This window comes from Meleagris gallopavo, chromosome 21, assembly GCF_000146605.3.
Source record: "Meleagris gallopavo isolate NT-WF06-2002-E0010 breed Aviagen turkey brand Nicholas breeding stock chromosome 21, Turkey_5.1, whole genome shotgun sequence".
In the NCBI taxonomy this organism is placed as follows: domain Eukaryota; kingdom Metazoa; phylum Chordata; class Aves; order Galliformes; family Phasianidae; genus Meleagris; species Meleagris gallopavo.
This window is the reverse complement of record NC_015031.2, coordinates 8031085-8053792: the sequence shown is the minus strand read 5'-3', so window position 1 is coordinate 8053792 and position 22708 is coordinate 8031085. Positions and strand designations below refer to the sequence as shown.

Genomic DNA, 22708 nt, shown 5'->3' with positions numbered 1-22708 from the left:
TTTTTGAAAGACATCTATTTAAGATTTTTTTTTTTTTAATTACACACCTTCGATGTAAAAACTAAGAATTGGTTAGATAAAAAACATATATACTACAGATAAATTTTTATTAGAAACCACGGTAGATACAGGTGGTGTGGAATTTTCAACTGTTTGTTACATAGCATGGACATTTTATTTTACATATCAGAACATAAAGTCATTTTACTACTATTAACTGTCTCTGGCTGCATTTCAATAACAAGCATAAAGCTGTTCCGTGGTGAATTACCCAATGTCTGCTCTGTCTTATCCCTCCTGTCCAATTACACCAATTCCACACTTTATCCAGATGCACACTTGACTCTTTTTGGGATATTTTGACTGTTTCACAAATATGGTTAACAATAATAATGCCCTTTTCAAGGAGTAATCACTGCTTTCTTTTTTTTTTTTTAACTTTATGTTGCTCAATACAATATTTATATATCTAAGGCAGTTTTGGAAGCAGCTCCTACAAGAATCGGCCCAGCAGCTTTCTGTCAAGGCAGTACAGATGAGCCCTGAACCTGTAAGCAATCCAGGTTTTAAGACTGAGGCTGAGGACACATGCAGCAGGCTGTGCTGCCAGCACGGCACCGCAATGCTCACAGCCAAGATTCATTGCCCCAGGAGCCACAGGAGCTGTGCAGGCACTGCGTTGGAGCCCTGTGGCACACCGTGAGCTATGAAAATAGTATCTGGTATGGCCATTGCAGGGCCAATTGTAAAGTGCTGAGTAAGCACATACATGTCTAAAATTTGGGTATATGCTAATCTGGTCATCCAGGCCCCTTTTATAGTCAATGGAGAGAGATCAGGCAGATTAAAATGGGATGAATCATTCTGCAGTGCTGATATTTTCCACTCACAGAGGAATCTAGCTCAGGCGGACTAGATTTCTCATTTCTAAATGGCTAAAGTTAAGTTAGGAGGATCCCACTCCTACTTGACCTTTATAAAAACATTTAGATAGCATTAAACAGCATGCTGCTTACAAACCACAGCTGAACTGAGCACAGATCCTCAGCCAGCACGCCCTTGGGGCATGCTTTGGCTGCACTAAGGATTGGAAGGGTGGTGGTTTTCATATTGCTCTTCTCATTGCAAAATGCCTAATCTGTTTTTTGAATCCGAACCCAGAGGGAGCTCATGGGCAAAGTGCAGGTGCGACCAGATGAGGAACCCAAGCCTGAAGGCAGGTCTGCATTTCCCATCTGATTGGTTGTTTGTCTATTTGCTTTACAAACCAGAAACAGTAAACTGAAGGCATCACTGAAAAAAAACAATCTGTACAGCACTAAAATCAATCAAATATGCTCACTGTGCCCAGGCTCTATTTACTACAGATTTCACTTCCCAAGAATGCAGAGAACTTCACGTGCATGAGGGCTTTTCCAGCTCCAGCTCTGACCTGGTGGCTGCATCATAACAGCGAGTAGCAGCCCAAGTGCAGAAAAATGTTGTCCAGTTCAAATCAGATTAAAGCAAAAAATTAGCAAGTGAGGAAAACTTCGCTACACATGAGTTCTGTTTTCCATTGATGTATTCTAATCTGTACCTCAAAGGCTGTTTTTCTTTAAGGTAGATGTCCAAATTTAACATTGGCATGAGCAAGATTAGTTCCACCGAGTCCAGCAGCACTGGTGCCAGCAGTGAGTTTGGACTTCACTCTAAATAGAACAAATATTTGTATCAGTTTGCTGAGTATATGAGTAATACGAGTATTTGCCAAAATTTAAACAAGCTAAACTTGAGTCATGCCAGAAACCCCACCGTTCAGTTTGGTATCGTTGGCAGCTCCCAGGCTCAGGAGAGGCCTAAGTCTGGAAGAGCTTGGGTGTTTTTGGCAAACGATGATTTTTTTTTTTTTCTCTCTCTCCACATTTTGGAAAATTTGTGCCTCTCTGTATTAATTTATGATGTCATTAAATAATTCTTTTTGCAGCTTGTATAGAAGGAATGTTTCTTTTGAAGATGAGAACTCCCCTGAGGATGGTTATAGTGAAAAATTCCAGCAGGAGGAAAAAAAACCTCCTCCCCCCTTGGCCACTTGCATTTCTGCAGTACTGCTGGAGCAGCAAAAAATTTACAATATTTTAATTTGAGGTTCTGCTCCAAGGAGGTGCCACGCACTTGCCTGTGACAAGAGGCAGCCCAAATTCAATGTGAAGTGAGGGCTTTCATTGCTTTGATAGTTGGTTGTAACAGAAGTCATGAGCCAACAACTTGCTGCTGGGGAGAATAAAGTTTTGACCTATTTCCTTTCTACAAAGTACAGGTTCAATATTAAAAATGAAAGAGCAGAAAATGTTGGGAGCGGTACAACAAAAGCAAAAAAGCCTTTTCCAACACGAATTGAAAACAAAAACAATGTCATGTGTGAAACTGCTGCCCAGGTGATGCCCATCACAGAGCTCCTAAGAAGAGGCCTTCAGGCAGCACTGTCATGGCTGTGTGCCAGCTCTGGGTGGTACAGAGCAGCTTGTGTTGCGTTTAAACTGAGGTGAAGTATGAAATTAAATTTGGGTCGGGCTTCATGGCCTAGCTGAGCTGTCTGGGCTGTGATGCATCCTAGTGTGGCCTAGTGACGCCTAGTGAGGCCTAGTGAAGCCTAGTGAGGCTGAATGAGGCCTAGTGAGGCCAGACACCTGTCTGTCAGTGAGCCCCTCCTGGAATGGCAGCCAGAAAGCATCCCTGATGGACAGTTTCTGGGACTGAGCCTCAGCAGTGATGGTGGCTTTAAAGTAACAAGCCATCAATAATAAAAAGATAGCATAGACCTACAGATCTTCATATAGATGCAACCCCCCTAGGGGCATGCACAAAGCCTCCTCCTCAGTGCCAGGAGGGCTGGGTAGCAGCCACTCCCTGACTGCTGCCACTGCCTGCTGTTCTTCACAGCACAGAGTTTAGAGAAATGCTCCCAGGAGTCCCAGTATCCCCGAGCTATGCCATTAGCAGCCAGCACGGGGCTTAGACTCATTTCTTCTTTCCATCTGCATGACCTGGGCAGTGGCCTGGGGCCTCACAGTCCTTGCAATGCTAATTATTCCCATGCGGGTGGAAGAGTCTCCACCAGACCATTAACTCTCCCAGCCCATGGTACACTGCAGGCTGTGTCCATCAGGAGTTGAGGAGTTGACCACAGTTCCCTTTAGCCACAGGGCACTGTAAGTACCAGGCATAGGTAGAGAAGGTGCAGCTGCAGCTCCTCAGGTTCTCTTCCAGAAGAAGAACTGCACTCCAAAAGAGAGATTTCAGCTCAGGCATCTGGCGGTAGTAAGGCCTGAGGCTTTGGGATCCAAACCTTTTCTGCTCCGTCACCACATCCTTTGCATAGTGTGCACCAAAGCGCAGCCCCAAGCCTAAGTCTGACCTAAAAAGAGCTTAAAAGAGGAAATGAAAGAGTATATAAATTAGTGCAAAGTGCTGATAATGCTCACTCAATTAAAATTAGGCTTATTTTATGTTAATTATAAACTTGTTCAAGCAAAAGAAAAGTAAAACACACTGAAATGAAAATGGGAGGAATAGCTAGAACAGGTCAAAAGAGCCTAGTTCCACAGACAAATAGTAGAGGGTAAGAGGCCTGAACAAGTATCCTGCAAGTGCCAACAAACTTTCATCTGGTTTTCTTTTTGTTGCCGCCAGTTTTCAGCATATACAAATTTTTGGCCTTTAGCCGTGCTTTGTTACAGTTTTGATGAATATTTTCAGTGGGGCTGTACTTACAAGCTGGAGGACGTGTCTTTTTTTAAAGAGTATTTCATCGAATGACCATTTTTGTCAGCACTATCTACTTGGATAAGAATGATTTTAACAGTTTTGAAAGACGAAACTTGATAAATTCAGCTTCTAGTTGGGAGGTTTACACTGACAGCAGGAAAACAGGCCAAATTTGTCCAATGCCTCAGATGCTGCCAGCAGGAATGGATGCATCCTTTGATAAATATTTACTAAAGAACAACAGTGTGCAGAGAACAGTATGTGCAAAACTACTATCTTTCCTTAACAGTCTCTGTCTTACATAAGGCTGACAACAATGTATTCTGGAGTTCAACATTCAGTAGAGAGCTGTAAAGGAATATTCTCAGATTTTCCTGCCAGAATCATAAGGCTTAGTACTGTTTCTGTTGAAGTCAGTAGGAAAACTTTTATAGATTTTAGCATGGCAAGACCAGGCCTCTGATCTTCTTTTCAAGGCTTTCAGCCTTGGCTTTGCTGAGCACAGGTTAGGTCTGAGGCAGAGAGTAGTTGTGTTTGATGGATGACGCAGACATACTCTGCAAATCATGGTTTAGTCATGCTCAGTGCGTCTGAGCAGCTATTGAGGGAATAATAACATTTTAAATTTAGCATATTATATTATATTTTAGTTGTGTATCTAATAAATAGATGAATAGTTCATAAGAAGAATAAGTCTTAAACCACTGATTATCCACACTAAATCCAAGCACTCATTTTAGCCTGAAACTTTAGAGCATATTTCCCCAGACATGAGGAATCAATCACAAGACATCCTGGAAAGGTGATGAACTTGCTTTGTGCTGCAGAGGTAATGGGAAACAGTCAGCATGCACGCAATGGATACCTTGACTGAAAGCAAAGGTGATTGCTACCAAGCAACTACGTGCAGGACAAAATGGAAGTGGGAAAGGTAATCAATTAAATTTAAAGTGAAAAATAAAAGTAACCACACTGTCTTATTTGATGAGACATCTTTGGGTAATGATTTAGCCTTAAACTTACGAGAATGCAAAAAATGATCAAAATGAGAAAAATATCAAATATTTTAGCCATATTAAATTTCTGTTTTAAACGAATCAACATTCTCCCTTCCCATCCTTCTACAGACATGATCAGTTGAATGCTTGGATAGTTTCCCCCCTCCCTCAAGCTTTCCCATCATTTATCACTATGAAAGAAAGTAGACAGGCTAGAGGCAGGAAAAACTTCCACTGGGATTTCTGTCGAGCGTCACAGAGAAAGGCTGCATTTACACTTAGTGCTAGAAGTGAGCACATGCCTGTCACACAGACTTTTGAATGGATGACCCTTAGTATTTCTACATTTCTTCATTTGGAACATGCAAGAAGAGAGGGGGTTTAACTGTTTGTATAAATGTTGCCTAAGCACTTCAAAGCTGGGCGGTGTTAATGCAAGCAGACTGCATGGATGTGCATGGAAAAGCAAAAGAGCAAATCTCAGCCTTCAACAAATACTGCACATTTAGAGAGAAGCAAGTGAGTGCCCCTGTGGATCCTCTGACCATTTGCCCCAGTGTGACACAGGTGGGAAGAAGCAGGGTTGGTCACCGGATGGCACTAGTGGAGGAACGTGTGGTGCATGCTGTGTTTCCTGTTCCCAAGATGGTGCACAAGGAAGAGCTGGTCCTGCAAGCTGCACAATTAACTCAAAAGATTTCGAAAACAGTTTAAATAGTTGTCTAAGAATTCCAGTGAAATTCAGGATTTCCAGTCCTAATATACTTAGCAATGATTCAGCTTACAGCCATTAGTAAACTACTTAATTTTTGCTTTGTGTCTGTCATGCACAAAATGAAAATAATCTTTGCTCACCTCTGCAAAGCAGTTAATTAGATTGCCTGAAAATCAATATTCATACTAAAGACGGAAAAGAATGGAAGCAGGAAGTCAACAGCAAGGAAATAAATACAAGGAAATGGTGAACTTGAAAATGAAGAAGGGGAGAGAGAGAGAAAATGGTAACTAGAAAATAAAAATATTTTTCTTGACAAAGAGCAAAAGCTACTGGCAGCATGCAAACAAGCCTTCTGAGGATCTGATTTTGATGTGGAACACATGCACTTTTCTTTAATTTCAAAATGACGGGGTATTCTCCTACCACATACACTGCATGCCCCATTCCGAAAGCCTAATGTAGTAATAATTCTTCACTTGGCTCTAATGCTATGCTAAGATGTTTCTTTGGAAATATTTTCTTTTTTGTTGTTTCTTAGTGCAAACTGAGATTCTCTGTTTGGCAGTGGTTTTCCATAGCCCAGCTTCTTTTGTGTCTTTCCCAGTTTTCCTTTCCACAGATACTGCAGTGCATCAATCTGATGAATCATGCTTTCTTCTAATAAAATATTATCTTAATCCAACGCCAAAGGCCAGATTTCTATAATAGAGATTCAGAATGAGTAATAATTACAGTAAAAAGAATTTCTGTTGCGCATTTTCTTTTCCTCTGTTTTTGAGGATCAGAGACTTCCCAAGTTATTATTCTCATATAAGAGGTACCTTTTCAGCTGGAGCCCATTAGCTCAGCAGGGCAATGGATTGCCTTCGGCCATTGCTCCTGGGCTCCATTGCTACTGGCCAGTGTTCTCTAAGCGCTCAGCTTCTTTACAGAGCAGCATGGCTGAGCCTGGCTTTCTGGCAACCCCCTTGAAGAGCTTGGGTTTAAGTCTGTGATTACTGGCTGTGAGTATCCATTACCCAAATATCTTCAGTAAAGGGATACAAGTCAGTAGGCAGTTCAGTAAGGCTTTGGCATATAAAAGTTGTTATAACTTACCAGCAGGGATACAAGAGAAGATTTGCTTCCTGCAACCCACCATGTCAAGGAGCCAAACAAAACTCATTTGTTCTCGTTTTGTAGAGACGACCTGGTTGTCTGTGCAATAAGCTTTGTATTTCTCACTGCCTAAATAATCAAGATCTGAAGATCTTCAGGGTATCAGCAATGGCTTTCATGTGTTGGTGCAATGCCTCACACAGAGGAACCGCTGGGAACTACCAATATAAAGTGATAATAATGGCTGTCCGCACATTTCATTTAATAGGATGCATTCCTTTTTGCAGTATTACTGAAAATCACTAAAATATAAATGAAATAAGAACCGTCCTTTTACTTACTGCTAATGGCAGCCAGTCATACTACGCTTGATAGCTACCTATAATGACATTCAAGAAATATTTTAAAATACACTGTGGCAAAATACTACACTATAAATGAGACTTCTGGAGATGTTACCTAAATTAGTCTTGCCTTTGTGATATTTAATCATAATAATAAAAGTTAGAGTGCTTTTGCTTTTCCATCAGAAACTGCTCTTATGTGTTTTGCTAGTCCCACTCTCTACTGGCAGTGTGGTGTCGTGGTGTATAATTTCATAGACACAAAGACACTTCACTACCATAGCTCTCATTATTAAACAATATATTTTAATTGTCACCACCTTTCTCATATAGACATGGGCCAAATCTATCCTTATTGGCTTCAACTGAGCTCCACAAGGGATGGATTTGGCTCAATATATATAAAAATACAGCAAGTCAAGTCATAAAAAGAAATGTTTGGGTTTCTTTTTTTATAGCAGCCAATGCTTTTTGCCATAAGAACACACATGCCTGGCCAGTAAAATCCCATGATAAAGGACTAAAGCGTTTAAGACTTCATATGCAGAATAGTCCGTGGTGTTTAATTACAATAGCAAAAGATGCCGTGTTATAAAAGCATTTCTTACCTGGAGAAGGGATCCACGCTCTCCAATGAAGCTTAATTACCCAAAGCATGCTGAGTTTTTCCCTCCTGGCAATAACCTCTAACACCAATAACTCTGCTGTTTCTTTTGACATCTGAATAGCTGAATATTGTTAATTTTTGTTCTAATTTCCTTATTTGGATTATAGCCTTCCACAGTTTTACTTCCGAGGAAAGATTTGAACATTATAAGAGCTTCATTCCTGGGACATTCCTCTTTCTTTCTCCCACTTTTCCCTGCAGAATTTCATGCTCTCAGCCCTGTTCTGGCACTCCTGCTTCCCCATCTCTTTACGCCTTCCCAGCATACTTGGCTCCAGATGTAGATTTATGCATTTCCCCTCTTGCAACTCTTTCCAACTACACTAGAAAGGTTTCAGCTTCATCACGGACTCAGAATATCCAGATTTCTGCAGCAAGAATTTACTTAGAAGCATTAAAGAAAACTCCTTGCCTGCCTGTAAGTCTCAAGCACTCTGGAGTCCTTTGTTTTACAGCTCTCACAAACACACAAACGTGCACAGGGCAATAACGCTCTGAACTGAGCAGTGGAGCTTATAAGGAGTCATGTTTTTCTTGTGCAAAAAAACCCCACATCCAACTGATATTGTTTTGGGGAAACTGAGTCTTCATTATTTATTAAGTTATATTAGATTTATAGCTCAGATTTGTGCCCAACTTTTATTAATTCATAAGGAGAAGACTATTTTTATATAGAAAACCTGCTTTCTTCAGGGCGGGGACAGAACCTCTCCCTTGGAAAATGCTCTGATATTGAGCCATGATTTAGAATCATCACCTGTATTATCCTCCTCATCCTCACGCCTGCATCCTCAGCTTTTGATGAAGTCAATTTCCTGAGTGCATGTGAAAGCCTGTGGCTGCAGCCTGGAACAATCCTACCTCAGTGCTTCCCTTGTGTTGTTGATCCTTTAATTTCCTCCAGCCGACTCCTGCAGGGGACTAGCTCGAAGTTTTATGCTACTCTTTTGGACTAATCATTTACGACTGACTTAAAAAAAAAATAAAAATCACTCACATACAGCTACTGCTAGATAGAAGGGTCACTAATTGGGATGTACTTCTAGCCAAATGGAAACAGAGGTTTAACAGCAGTTCCCAGGAACCTAAAAATTGCACCCAAAGCTTTATAACCAGACCAGTTATTTAGAATTTTATTCAGAAATTATGGTTGCAATCTATAAAATACCTTTGCAGTGCAAGTTTTCACACCTTTAAAAGCTAGGCTAGCAGAAAGTCATATAAAACCGATTAATAGAAGAAATCATAATATCAAGAGAAAGATCTATTCTGCCTGGCTATGGGAGTTACACACAGGGTTCTCATCTGTGTCAAATTCTGTGTTAAAAACAAAAAAATCTAAGAGTACTTGAAATTACAGATCTGAAAGAAAAATTAGAAGTTTAAAAATATGTGCCTTGGGCTAATGACAGAACAGGAAACAAGACAAAATACAGAAGGACTGTACATTCATTTATCCAAGATTATCGATGTTAATGCACAGTAAAATGGAGATCAAAACAGTAACTTTACTGTATGTGAAAAGCAAGATTCATTAAACATTTCTTTTGTGAAATTTATTAAATTCCAGCTTAAAGTTGAGGATTTGATGCTCATCTCTTGGACAACATCACTTTTTTTTTTTTTTTTTAAACAATGTTAACTGAGTTATCACAGATGCCGTTGTTTAAACACGCTCTTTGTAACTGGAGCGTCTTTTGTGAGGTATCCAGACCAGGACTACCATGACAGCAGTGATCTGGGAGTAAATACACAGACATGAATGGTCAACTCTACTTCTTGTTTTTGTGTCTGCGTACATTACAGGTGATAAAATTGTTCTTTAGTTGAAGGATAGATTTATATCATTTTGATGCATTATAAACACCAAGTTCCTTACTTCAAGTGAAAGCAAAGTCACACTATGTTTTGGAGAACAGAACTGGGTTCTGTTGCTATTTCTGGCTGCATTTGGCTCAGATTCACTTATGCAGTGTGGGCAGGAGCTGGTAATTCAATCCTTTCACATACTCATGATAAAAATTCAAGATTCAATTAAAAAATTATTCTGGCGTACTAAGTCAAATGTGTTTCAAACTACTCTAGGAAACAGAAAGAAGGAGATAGAAAGTCTGAAGTGGCCATTTAAATGAATGGTTATGTATGGCAGAAACAGCAAAATCTCGAGCAGCAGCCGATTTATACGCTGCTAATTCCTTCCTTAGACGATCAGACTTAGGCTGGTCTGATTTCAGCAGGAAAATCTCTGCATAGAGATCAACACTGGTCTCAAGCATAAGATCCTAATTATTTGAAAGGCATTTGTTTTCATAGCTTTTTTTTTTTTATGTGTCCAAGTCGATGGCATTTTAATGCCTTATTAAATGGTTGTTTTACAGCAGCCCGTCTGTTCAGTCTCTGTGCCCATGTCTGTACTTTGTGCTGCAAGATTTCACCTTTCATGCTGGCCAAAAAATATTTTCCAAATTCCCTATAAAAGTTTTCGATATTTCCTAAGACAAATAGAGTGGGTTTTTTTTACATACTCTAAAATGTCATTGATATGGTAGATATGATATGTGCACCTCTCCAGTTACCGTGTGCTTGCAAAAAGGTAAAGGGTTGTGTTCATTACAGAGATATTCTCGACTAGCTCGGGCCCAGCTTTATGTGATTTTTTTAAATTACATAAACAAATGCAAATGTTTACATTTCTGTTTTTCTTTAATTCAGTTTAAATCCCAGCAATACAAAATATGTGAACATTCCCCTACTGTGTTTTTAGCCCAGACATTGCCACGTGGGGTCTCTAAAAGCACAAGAAGTAAAAAATGAACCAATTCAAAACCTACCTGAAATAAAATGAAATTGAAGAGAATTTTTTGTATCAAATTACCATTAAGCATATGCGAAGTGAACAAACATTCAAATGTGAAAAAGAAGGTGAATTTTAAAATGGTATATTTACTAGCATGCTGACAACAGTTCCAGCAAAATATTCCTGTTAAACGCATGGTGAAACCTTTTGCTTTGTTGAAGGCAAATGGCAGAGCCCCTGCTGACTTCAGTGGGGCCAGAATTTGTAACCAGGTAGCTCTTTCCCACCACTCACAACAAAGATTGTACCACCTCTCCGCTTACCCCAGAGTATCTTTATGGAGTTAGCATGTAATAACAAAATCCTTTACTTATCTGTCTCATTAGTCCTGATGAATCTGTGGTAGAGATCAGCAAAATCTTTTAAGATAAAGTATAATCTGAATTGCCTGTTTTCCGTTTTTGAGGGTTCTGTAGCAGTAAGCAATAACGAACAGACGATGGGAGCAGCCAGACCTACAAAAGAAATAGTATTTTAAGAGTACTGTACCTAAGGGGAAAAAAAGGTTTGCCTTTGTACATAAAGAGCTCTATTCATTAAAAGAAGTTTTTACAAATGTGGTTATTTCAAATAGTCAAAAAGTGTGAAATACACTTAAAATGAGTAACATTTGTGGGCTTTCCTATGGTTTAAATATGTGCCATACTAATAAAGCTCTCCTCACACCTCTTCCTCAATCACGGTCTTCGGCCTCATTCTGCAAGGTGGTTTGCTGCGAGGGAGCTCAGCACTTTGCTGGAATGGAGCACTGGCTGTTTAAGTCCCTGCTCTGCAAAGATGAGCGGAGTTTACAGGGATCCAGAAGAAATCACCCATACCTGACATCCAGCATGGCACATACCACACTGCCCAGCATTGAGCCCATCAAGAGCACCATTACACTGAAGAGCTAAGCAGGCACAGTAAACCTGAAATGAGAATGGAAGTAGAGGCACACAAATCTGAAACCCTGCAGCCCCTACCGGGTCAATTTTTAAAGCACTGATTGCTTTGTGGAAGCAGAATCCAAGCACGTCCAAGCACAGCCAGACCAGACACCCCACACCGGTACAAATAACAGTTGAGCCTACTGTATAATGGCAGAGCTTTGCTTTTGCAGGAAGCCTTCCCATGTCCCATCAGTTTTCTTGTCCTTCCCATTCTTGGTTTTAACAGGGACCTGGCACTTACCCTGTATGCAAAGCGTATATCAACTGCTTGCACGTGGAACAAAACTGCTTCACGTGTCATTAAATGTTTCCTCTGCTGGTACTGGTCAGTGTTGTTGGACAGCCCATAGTAACTTTGCAGTGCTACTGATTTAGATTCAAGCTCATTCAGCTGAGGTTTAACAAAGTGATGAAAATCTTTACGGAACAGATTTTCCAGTATGCGATTCCTCCTGCTGTGTGAAGAAGGCTTTAAATAGCTTTGCAATGAAACAACCACATTAAAATAAGATTATTCAGAAGTACTTTTTTTGCTTTTGTCCTCTTGGTTCTCAGCTCCCTATGATGTCCAACACTTCAGATAGTTATTTTTAAAAGAAATGCTCTCAAAACCATGACCTTATTTGCCTCCCCTTCCAGATCTCTGCTATCACGCTCTGTTCCTGCACATCAAGGAACTGACTGAAACACAACGTGACAGCTCTATGATGGTCCAAATATGAAAAACATGACATGCTTTGGAAAGTATTGCTTTAGATACAATAACTTTAAAACTGAATGCGTTTGCAGTAGCACAAAAAAACTTTCAAATTTTGATGTGTGTAATAAGGAAATAATCAGTCTATTACTTAGTTCACACACAGAGACCCAAGAAACTATCACAATATTTTAAAGATAATTAGACATAAAAAGACATATGTGTCAGTCAGTATCTATGTTTTACTAAGGCACAGATCTTCTTTGCTTCTCTACAACCAGAGAGAAGGAGAATTTAATGTCAAAATTCCTTACTGAACACTAACAAATTAAGCCCAAAACATTCAGCAAACATCCTTTAGGAGGAAGTTATGAACAATAAAGCCATGCTTATCTACTAAAATACCCACAACCCTGCCTCATAGGAGGGGAGGACACCTTTGCCCCTAGCCCAACGTCTGTCCCAGAGAAGACAGACGTCCATCAGGGCAGTGTCTGTTGGATCCCTGTTGCCTGCCAAGGTTCTATCCAAGAAGTATAACCTTTTTCAAAGAGACAGCAGTGAAAATGTTCTACAGGTTTAACCACTATCAGATGTTCTTTGAGTGGAATATTAATTTCTCTCCTGAGAACATAAACGTTTTGTTGTAATAAGCCACCATCCTCTCAAGCCCTTTGATTCCCTCTGTCAGTGCTGCCCCCATCACAGCATGTGTGTCCAGCCTGGAAGGTGTCTGAAATGTGGGAGGCAGGAGTGGAAGAAGGAACGTGCTTTTTTCAAAGACTGAAGATGTTAAATCACACCATACCGGCCAGTGAAATGGTTTCCTTCTCACCAAATGCATGCAGTGGTTTTACAGTGTTAATAAAGCCACAAATAAGCTGTCTGAAATAGCAGTAGCAGTAATCTGTAAGAAAACCCCAAGCCTCTACCTGGCTGCCACTGTCTGGGGAGCTGGTTGGGGCTGTCCTGCCTCCATTTGCTTTTTGTCTGTGCAAACCATTCCCTGGCTGACTGCGGACTCATAATGAGTTACTTCTGCCTGCAATGATTCACTTGCCTTTGGGTTTGATTTCAGGTTGATGACTTTCAGCACATTACAGACCGTTTGCCACCACATCAGGTCCTGTCTGAGTGTTTTCCTTCATACTGAGATATCATCTAGAGATAATGCAGAACAGGCATGCTGCACAATACCTGCTCCCCATCCTCTATGGCTCACAGGTGTGGAGACAAAACACATCTTTTCAAACTGCAGTAGGTCCGGTCCTGCTCTGGAGGCTGCTCTCTCATCTGTTGCTGTTATTGGCTTTGCAAGCTCTGGTCAGGCCACCATTTGACTTTAATCAGAACTCAAGTGAGGTCCAAAAATTGTTGAAAGCTCACTTATCCCATCCCCATTCATTTCCTTGATGCCCAGTAGCATTTCTTACCGCTTTGCTTTCGCTGAACAGCAAGGTGCGGGGTAATGGGCTGCTTTCCCTCAGCATCAATCTGTGGTAGACCACTGTGTGCAGGCTGTGTATTTATTGGATCCAGAGAACTGATTTTTAGCTGGAAAAAACTTTCAGGGAATCTAAAAAGTATGCCAAAGCCTTGACCGTGGCACAGTCATGCCTTTATCCCTGCTACCAGCAGCACTAAAGGCAGCAGTGACTCCAGCCTCAGTGGTCCCAGCAGAGCAGGGGGGTCCGGCATGGACCACTGTAACTTGCAATCAAGTCAGCATTTCAGTGTATTAGCATGGGAGATGATTAAGCTCTTCCTCAGACTTGCAAGGACACAAGTAGCTAGCACTTCTGCAAAGGCCTCTAAAATGAGATTTCCTTTGCTCTGCCACAAGGAACTGCTGTACCAGGAAAATCTGTGCAATCTGTAGACACTGCGCTTCACCTGGGCCACATAATTAAAGAAAATTTCTGGAGATTTAATTTGTAAGGCAACGTTTCCAGCAGATTTAAAACTCTGTTACTAAGCATAATGAAATCCAAGTCCTTCCTTAGCTTATCCATTATTTTAGCCACATTTCTTGCTCTGAAGTAGAGCTCTAATTTTCAAAACCAATTTTACCAATTTTGGGATGTGTCATGTCTCCCAGCAGTCAATGTCTCTGCTTGCAACCAATTTATCCTTTTTCAGTCTGCCTAGTCCAATAACTTCAGTTTGAGAAAGGGTGCTTTATTCCATTCATTTCACAGATCCTCATATACATTCAAAAAGTAAACTGACCAAATCTAGAGAAAAGCTATGAGCTTTATCCTCATTCCTTTGGAGCTCAGCACTTTCAGCTTCATGTCTTCACATTTCCTGAACTGATTGAAGAACCTTCCCTAGACATTTCTGAGGCTCTCTCCTGGCCAGCCTCAGAAAGCTTTTATGGCCAATTTTTTCATAAGTCTAATATTTAACTGAACTACTTCCTTTAATTTTTCCACAGCTGCCAATTTTCCTTGTTTTACAAACCAAGATTATCACTTTTCCTAATTGTACAGTAAGGCCAGGGATCAGATTAGGATCGCCCCTTTTCATCGTTCATTTTATAAAGAGTACTTGAGTTACAGGATTTGGCTGCGAGGAATCCCAGTTTCTGTCCATCTTTCCAGTCGTTCACTGGGGCTGGGATTTGAATAGACCATATGTGCTTCTTATGAAGCCCATAGCTCGAAAGAAGAAGGTGTTCTATTTATTGGTATATTTCAAATTACAAGTATATTTTCCTCCTAATTTCCTATCTCATGGAGATCATCAGCTCACAATCTTTCTGTTAAGCTCTGGATTTCAAAGGTGACCTAAAATTCTTTGATTTCATTCTAAAATTAATATTTTAGCTTATATCTTCATAAGTACTGGGCAGCTAGCTCCAGGCTAACCAAAATTCTTCCACTAAAATTTCCAAGCGATGGCAACCCAGTTTGTTGGACAAGACAGGGATCTTGTCAATTCATTTTTGGAGGTTTCTATGCAGCCTTACCATCTGGCCAGAGAATTTTGTAGACAGTCCTCACTTCTGAAGAGGACTTCCAGACATTTCAGATTCTTGTTGTAAATGTATTCACCCATCTTTGATTTCTGCAAGTCCTGCATAAAACAAGGTACTTGGGAAGGGGAAAAAAGAAAAGAGAAGCACCAATGTTTCAGATACTGCTGTTTAAAAACGTTGTCTGGATGTTCTGAATTAATATGGTGTTAGAAGCTGCCAAATGGCTGTATGCCAAGACTCAACCCAAGGTATATTTTTATGGCAAAGCTATAAACCCACAAAATAAGTGCTTTATAATGGAAATTCTGACACACTTTTAATATTAAGAGCAGAAATATACTGGTTGTGGCAAGTAAGTATTTGACAGCTTTGGTACTCCCTTGTCAGCTGTTCTGCCTTAGCAAGTCCAGTTTGATGGTGGGATTCCTCTTTTATCTCATTGTGTTCCAGCCACATGATTTTGGGGCCAATGGGCTGAGCTATGTTCATTCTGGAGCCTCTCAGTACCTTCTTCTGGGTGATTATAGTGAAAAGCAACAGCTGGGATTCAAGAAGTACTGACATCTGCTGCATTCTGGAGCTCATGGCACTGACCTGGCTCCATGCAGAGAGCGGCTTTCATCAGCCAAGGGATGGGAGGTTTCCTCTGACATCATTCCTTTGGAGTGGCACTTGTCACCTGGAGACAAATTACTGTGGCTGGGAAGAAGGCTGAGCACAAGGGCATCGCTTTCTACTTGAAACTGACAGGCAGAAACCATCTTGGGATGCTCGTTGATATTCTAGCTATGAACTAACCCATGCACAAAGGGAGAACAGAGCCACCTCAAGTAATATCGAGGATAATCCACCAGTTGAAACATGACACAAATAAATACCATCTAACAAGAGACTGTTTAAAATTGCTACCCAAACAGTACACAGCAGCTCTGCATCTGATCTGTCTGTACTACACACGCTAAACCTGAGATTTCCAAATACAGGTAGGGGGATTATTATTTTCCATTCCACACTAATTGATTTGCAGAAATAGTCTTTGGGAAAACCAAGAAAAAAATGAGTCAACCTCTGACTGTCAGAGTTTGAGAAACACACCCACAAACTCACGTACATATTGAACTTATTTCATACTTTATACACAAGTTGGAGAGAAAAAATTGCGACTCAAAGTGAATGAAATCTAAACAGCTGACAAAGAAACAATGATGGATTAAACTTTTCAAGTAGCATGCAAGCTCTGTGTCAGAAAAGTAAGTTTTCCTAGTTTTCCTACTCGTAGTGCATAGATTAACTGCAGCAGCAAATAATAATGCAGAAAACTGTTTCGTTTAAATAAAGATTGAGAGGAAATGAAAAACAAATTACACATTACTCTAAAAGAATCTGTCTGAAGATGAAATAAAACATTTGTGCCTATGAACCAAGATTCATACCCTTACTTCCAACCTCTTCCATTAACGCCCCTAGGAAATTTAACACAATTAATTTAATGTTCTAAGGGGTATGCTGGATGGAGGGAAGCAGAGCCTGGGGCATACTAACTGGCTGCAGTCTTTGAAGGAAGCTAACAGCTTAAAGACACAAGTAAATTTTACTTGTATCTTGAGGATATTATTCATAAATTTACATTAACTTAGTTTGGTAGATTCTAAGGGTGTTTATGGAAGGCCTAGAAATCAAAGCTTTGAACAAGAGCATTGTTTTGTTTCAAATCACAAGCCGCTTGCTCGTCAAATTTGGAAACTTCTGTGGTACTCCACAGAACTTCCTGTAAAAACAAAATTCTGCATAATGATTTAAGACGGGACTGGAACACTACTGATCAAAACACAAAACTGCATAGAAGTCAAGAATCAGATGGAAGCTGCTAACAAGACAGAAGGTGAACAAATCTTATGGGTACATCTGGTCACATCAATAATTATGCAACTAGAATTTTTAAAGGGCTGCAAATTCAGAAGAAAGTAAGGCATCACTTACAAAACTTGTGCTTTTCACGCTGGACGAATTGGTAGTTAGCTGAATGCCTGCAATCTGTGACAAGGAAGAAATACCTTGGTGGTTATGTGCTCTAGTGTTCATCTCTGGAATTACATCTGATACAAGAAACACTGGCTTCAATCTGAATTAAAATATCATTCATAAAGATACACCATAAAGCTTGCACCAGGTATGTGTTAAGATACTGTTTTAAAATGTGATACAGAGCTCTACTGCTGCTGATCTATTAAGTCTACCTAGTCTACTTTTCAAGTCTGCGTATTTACACAACTACTCTACATACCTTTCAAGTTTATTATTTTAGTGGCTCGGATTTTTTTGGTAGCTAGATAGGTAGATAGATAAGGCATTGCTGTATTTTCAATGATCTGGTAATGAAGGTTACCTTCAGGCAAACTTCTGTCATCCAGCAGCATGACAAGGTCCCAACTCCTGCCTTCAGATCTCTTCTGAACTAGCAGTACCTATCATATTTTGGGCTCTTTACTTCAGTAACCTCTTTGGATGCTCCAAGTATATACACACACATGGTTAAATGTTAACATTCATTTTTGCAATAAAAAATCAGCTCTGATGCAACTTCACAAGCTGAAGGAAAATATCAATGTGTGGGGAAAGAGCCTTTGGCACGACAGTTTATTTTTCTTTCTGTGAAGATCAGAATTTTCTTTATGATTAGTCTCATATGTTTCATACTGGTTACTCAGGTTATTTTTCTATTTAATGCAAATTAACGTTTATGTTAGTTTAACACCTTTATTTAGAGGCCATGGGAAGGGAGCCTCAGTGCGGGTACATGCCAACTGTGCCTTGCAATTGAGGACAAAAAGATACGGTCAGCAGCCCTTGTTGCTTCCCAGACCTGCTCTGCAAATCCACATCATACACAGTGCTTCCTTTGGACAAGCCTTCCTCCTTTTATTAGCTCTTCTCTGCTTTTCTGGGTAAGAAAATCAATGGAAATTTGATTAAAATATTTGGTTTTGGTATAAAACAAAGATAACCTGGGAAAAGTAGTTCAGGCAGAACTCTCACAACTGAAAGAATTTAAAGGTTTTCTTGGTTTTACTTTCTTTGGAAGAAATACAAACTAAGAGGCCCTTTTGTTAGTACAGTGATGCACAGGAACCTTGAGGGTCTAAGTGTCTCCTTCTGACATGACTTAAGTCAACAAGCTTTTCTTAAAGAGTATTAGCTATTAGATTTGAAGAAAGGCATACAGCTTTCAGCAATGAGACATAAACACCTTAAACAGTTCAGTAGACCTCTACCAGCCAGAGCAGAAGAAGAGCTAGAATATTTCCACGATGGTATGGGAGCAGGATGTGGAAAGTTGGACGGTCATTGGAAAAAAATATTTGCCACAGGAACTCTGCTTTGGAGTCAGCAGGGAAAAACTGAGGGATGCAAGCCACGAGCATGAATGCAACCCCAAGCAGGGAGTTAGTGCTCTTGCAGAACTGCTGTCTCTCCCCATCTACAGTGAGAATTTTGGGGGTTCTACAGAATGGCCACCCTATGCCATTGCACAAGACCCATGTATCTGGGCATTGTACTGATGCAGAGAACTGTTCCAGCGTAAATCTGTTGTATGTAGTTAGTCTGGATGGAATAGCAGAAATCCTAAAATCACTCGAAGACAAATCTGCTTCTTTAGTCCTGTCTAGACTGTGAGAAGATGGGTTCTGCCCTGCACTGCCAGGGCTGGAGGGGATGTGGTCAGCTGGTACGTCTGGTCATGTGTGTAGTTGGAATGCGCTAAACTGGGATCGTTTTGCAGAACCAGTGTTTGCTGAAAATATTACTCTAACCCTTGCTGGGCAGACAACGTCATCCTGCCAAATACAAAAAAATGAGGTTTTGTTAAGTTACTTGTTATGAGCTGCCCAAACCTTGACTGCAGCTGAATGAAGAAAGCCCAGCATTCCCACGACGAACACATGGCTTAACCAGAATATGGGAGGTCCTTTCCTCTGAGAAGATGACAAGCCTAGGAATAATTATTAAAATAAATACTTGAAAACTTGGCTCTCTCTCTTCACCTACACAGAAGGGAACAGCTAAATCCATAAGCCAAAGTTTTTGAGTAACTTTTAAGAAGTATTTCTCCTTTGAAACAGTTAGAAGCATACTTTGATCTTTGTGTATGAAATAGTCCAACTTTCAGAATAATCATAGTCGATGTCCAGTCTCATTTCGACTTATAATTTGTGGCTTTAATATTTACAATGTTATTTTGAGGAAATGTAAAAAATATAATTCATTCGGTATGGTTTGAAGTCACAGATGTTACAAACTGAAGATAAGATATTCAAATTTTCTGTATCTTACAGAATTTTAAGTTGTACCTATGGGACAAAATTTCTTCTCAAGGTTCCAGTGTTCCCAGATTGAACACCAGTTGATTTCAGGATGATTTGATTTCTATCTCACATTAGAAGACAGAAATTGTCTAAAAGTAAATTCTGACTCTTATTAAGAACTATTATGCTTTCCAAGTAATACTATCCTTTAAGTATATATAATATAAACCACTGTAGTAAAGAATATTTATATGAGTTATTACCATACAAAAAGAAAAGGATCAAGAAATATAGCACACGACCTTCTTATACTGCTACTGAACTACATGTACAGGGCTGTCCGAAATGCCAAAGCTTGAGATAAAGACTGGGACATGCCACTGGAGAGACTATTGGAGCATAAATTAATGGAAAACTAAGATAATGGAAGATGTTCATTGTGTACAGTGCAAAGCACAACAATATAAATATAGATCAAAGCAAATAAAAGGTTATATCAACAGAAATCTTACCTAATGTAACACAAAGTTTTATATTTAATAATACTTAAAATAAAATGCATAGACTCAAACTTGCCAACTTTTTAATGGGAGTACCTATGATCTCTTTTTTGTGATTGTTTACATGAAGCTGGACAAACTGTCTTATCTTTAGTTGCCTTAGAAATAACATCTCTAATATTTTGACAGTATAAGCCATGCAATACTGCTCATGCAAAGGAGGACTACACTAGAGGGGTGGCAGGAACTTTGTTCAGAATAGCTTTAATGCACGTTCCCCAAAAGAAAACGGGCATGTGCTCCCTAGATGGTAAAATACAACACACCTTCATATACGAACCAGTATAGAACTCAATCAAAATAGTTTTGAAATAAACAAATGCAGAGGACTCTATCTTCAGGGCCCAGAAAGAAAAATGGCTGACGTTCCCTAGAATTTTCGCTACCAGAGAGCGAGTTCACAAGAGGCACCAACAAAATTAAAAATAGGTGGCAAACACAGAACTGATTAAATGCTTACAAAAAGCAACATCCACTATCTCCACTCCTTTCCAACAGACATCCCCATCTGGAATTTATTTTTAGGATGCTCATTCCTTCTCACAGGTTCAATGCTACCCGTTTCACACCATTTAACTATTGAAAGCTCTCGAAATTCCGGACCAGAGCAGCCAGAGCCCAGTGTATTTCAGAGTGATGTAGCTAATGTGTCAGACTTGTAAAATAGCTCTTAGTGGTAGACCTCCATTTAGAGAAAGACGGAAACTAGCTTTAAATACTTAAGGCTTTAATATCTAGTCCATTACGCTGCAGCAAGGTCTTGTAAAGAGTCAATTATGGGATACTTCTGATTTGATCCACATGCAAGGGAAATCCGCTTCTTTGCCTTTAAAGCTCTGTAGTAAGTGTCCTGTTTAAATAATTAGTGACACTTTTTCTTTGATCAAATTGATTCACATTGTTATTCTTTTATGTTAATTTAAAGCTTAATCCACGTAAAATCCAAGACAGATCTTAATCCATCACTCAGAGAGCTTTTACCAAAGGGCACTATCATGAGATTGTCCAGAAAACACGGCACGTTAAAGACAGTGGTGAACTAACTTGTAATGTTGGGGTTTTTTCCCCCCTTCTGGAAATCTGTGAATCACCAACTAAGTTGATACTAGTAGCTCAGGTAAACAGTAGTCAATTCAGAAATAATTCTGTCTGGAGACACAAAGCTAGCAGCTACTATGGGACAAATTCTATTCTCCTGCATATTTAACGACTAAGTCAAAATCTCAGCATTTCCTTCCATTAGAAGTGTGTTTAATCGTGGAAAATTTTCTAAAGTAAACTGCAGTTACGTTAACTTATATTCTTCCTACTAAGTTTTCTACTCAGAGCTTAGTTGCCCAGGATACAGGCAAGTTAACAGCAACAAAGTTGAAAGGGATTGCAGGCCAGACAGAGCTGGTTGAGGTGCTCAGCCAGTTGAGTAGTAGAAGAAAATGTTCCCTCAATATTTATAATTTCTTGTCCATGCTCTTCTCTTTGGTATGAGTAAGACTCTGGTAATAAAGTTACCTATACAAGTAGATAAATATTTAAATTTTGTCCAAGCTCGTAAATTCAACAGGCCATGCAGACTCTACTTGCTGTACACATGCACAAAAAATTGCACTAATAACTCTACAGTGAAGTATAAATAAGCTGCAATGTTAACTGAACATGAACTGATCATTTCTGGATAGAAGAGTTAGATATTAGGATAATGATTTGGATATTTGCATGCTTTCTAATGATAATTTTTTAAAATATAATGCTTTTAGAGAGCAGTAGTGCCCTTTAATGACAAAGCAGACAAGGAACTACTCTGTTAAAATACTGCTGTATGTTTCTTCTAAATGCTTGATGAAGGAGTCGAATGCTTTCCCAAAATGTTACTGCATCACTACAAAAGATATAAGTTACTATTTCACAAAGATTTAAAAATATTTACGGAAAACAAGATGATCATTTTGTTTAATTTTGTGACAAAATCCTCAAGTTAATTTTTTTCTATATAATAAGGAATGTAATTACTGTAAAATTTCCACTTGAGCATGAAGAGCTAGGTCTTGAGGACCTCTGCTGTTCAGACTGTGCACTGTACGACTACGTTCAGATCACCATCTGTACTCCGTAGTAAAAGGGAAGGATTTCACCTCTTCAGTATCACTCTAGCCGTGCATGTCACCATCACAATGAAATCTGAGCAATCTTTTCTACGTAGTGTGATAACCTCAGCACTTGTGAGAGGATCCCTCGCTTAACCACCACTTATAAAGTCAGAGGCTATAACAAACAATTTCCAATCCGTATGCCTAAAAATGTACACAGACAATGAAAATGAAATATTTTCCTTTCACCTTTTCAGATAGAGTAGAATAAGAGGAATCTCACAAATAACACTGGGGAAGATACAATCTGATGTGGCCTGCACTGAGAAAGCAAACTGAAGGTGAAATCTTTACAGAGTTCCTTCTATAGAGGAACATTCTCCATCTTCAAGAAATAGCAAATCAAAACATCTAACACTCAAAAGCTTGAACAAGAGCGACGTTGTCTGCAGTGTGGACGGGTGACAGAACGGCACAAGAGCACTGACTGTAACCCAGCCACTTCAATCCATAGATGCAACCAGCCACAAACTCCTCTTATGTACAAGGGAGGAATACTGAAGTTAGGATTACAAATGCAAGTGAGGAAAAGAATGCATTGACACTACGGAGGCGCTTTTGAGGAGCACGAGAAAGGCAAGCATTTCATTGTGCCTCTCAGGTTTTGTACATCTGAGCATTGCATGTGCAGAGCTCTAGCAGAATCCACTGACTTCCATATGCTA

General features: G+C 39.7%; 1 protein-coding gene and 1 long non-coding RNA gene across 4 annotated transcripts in view; both read right to left on the bottom strand.

The window, feature by feature from the left end:
• Positions 1-22708, bottom strand: part of BRIP1 (BRCA1 interacting protein C-terminal helicase 1) — a 105046-nt gene that overhangs the window by 1329 nt on the left and 81009 nt on the right. For 2 of the 3 annotated variants that reach the window (XM_031556457.1, XM_031556458.1), the window contains exon 25: positions 3672-10884. In XM_031556457.1, the coding sequence (XP_031412317.1) occupies positions 10792-10884 (93 nt within the window). In that variant the 3' untranslated portion in view covers positions 3672-10791. Of the gene's footprint in view, positions 1-3671; positions 10885-15111; positions 15151-22708 lie in introns of those variants that run through there. The other variant, XM_019621999.2, reaches the window with a different exon arrangement.
• LOC116217359 lies at positions 420-3671 on the bottom strand. Its single transcript, XR_004161807.1, has 2 exons — positions 3200-3671; positions 420-1691 (listed from the first exon to the last, which is right to left on the bottom strand). It is a non-coding gene; the product is annotated as an uncharacterized LOC116217359 (long non-coding RNA).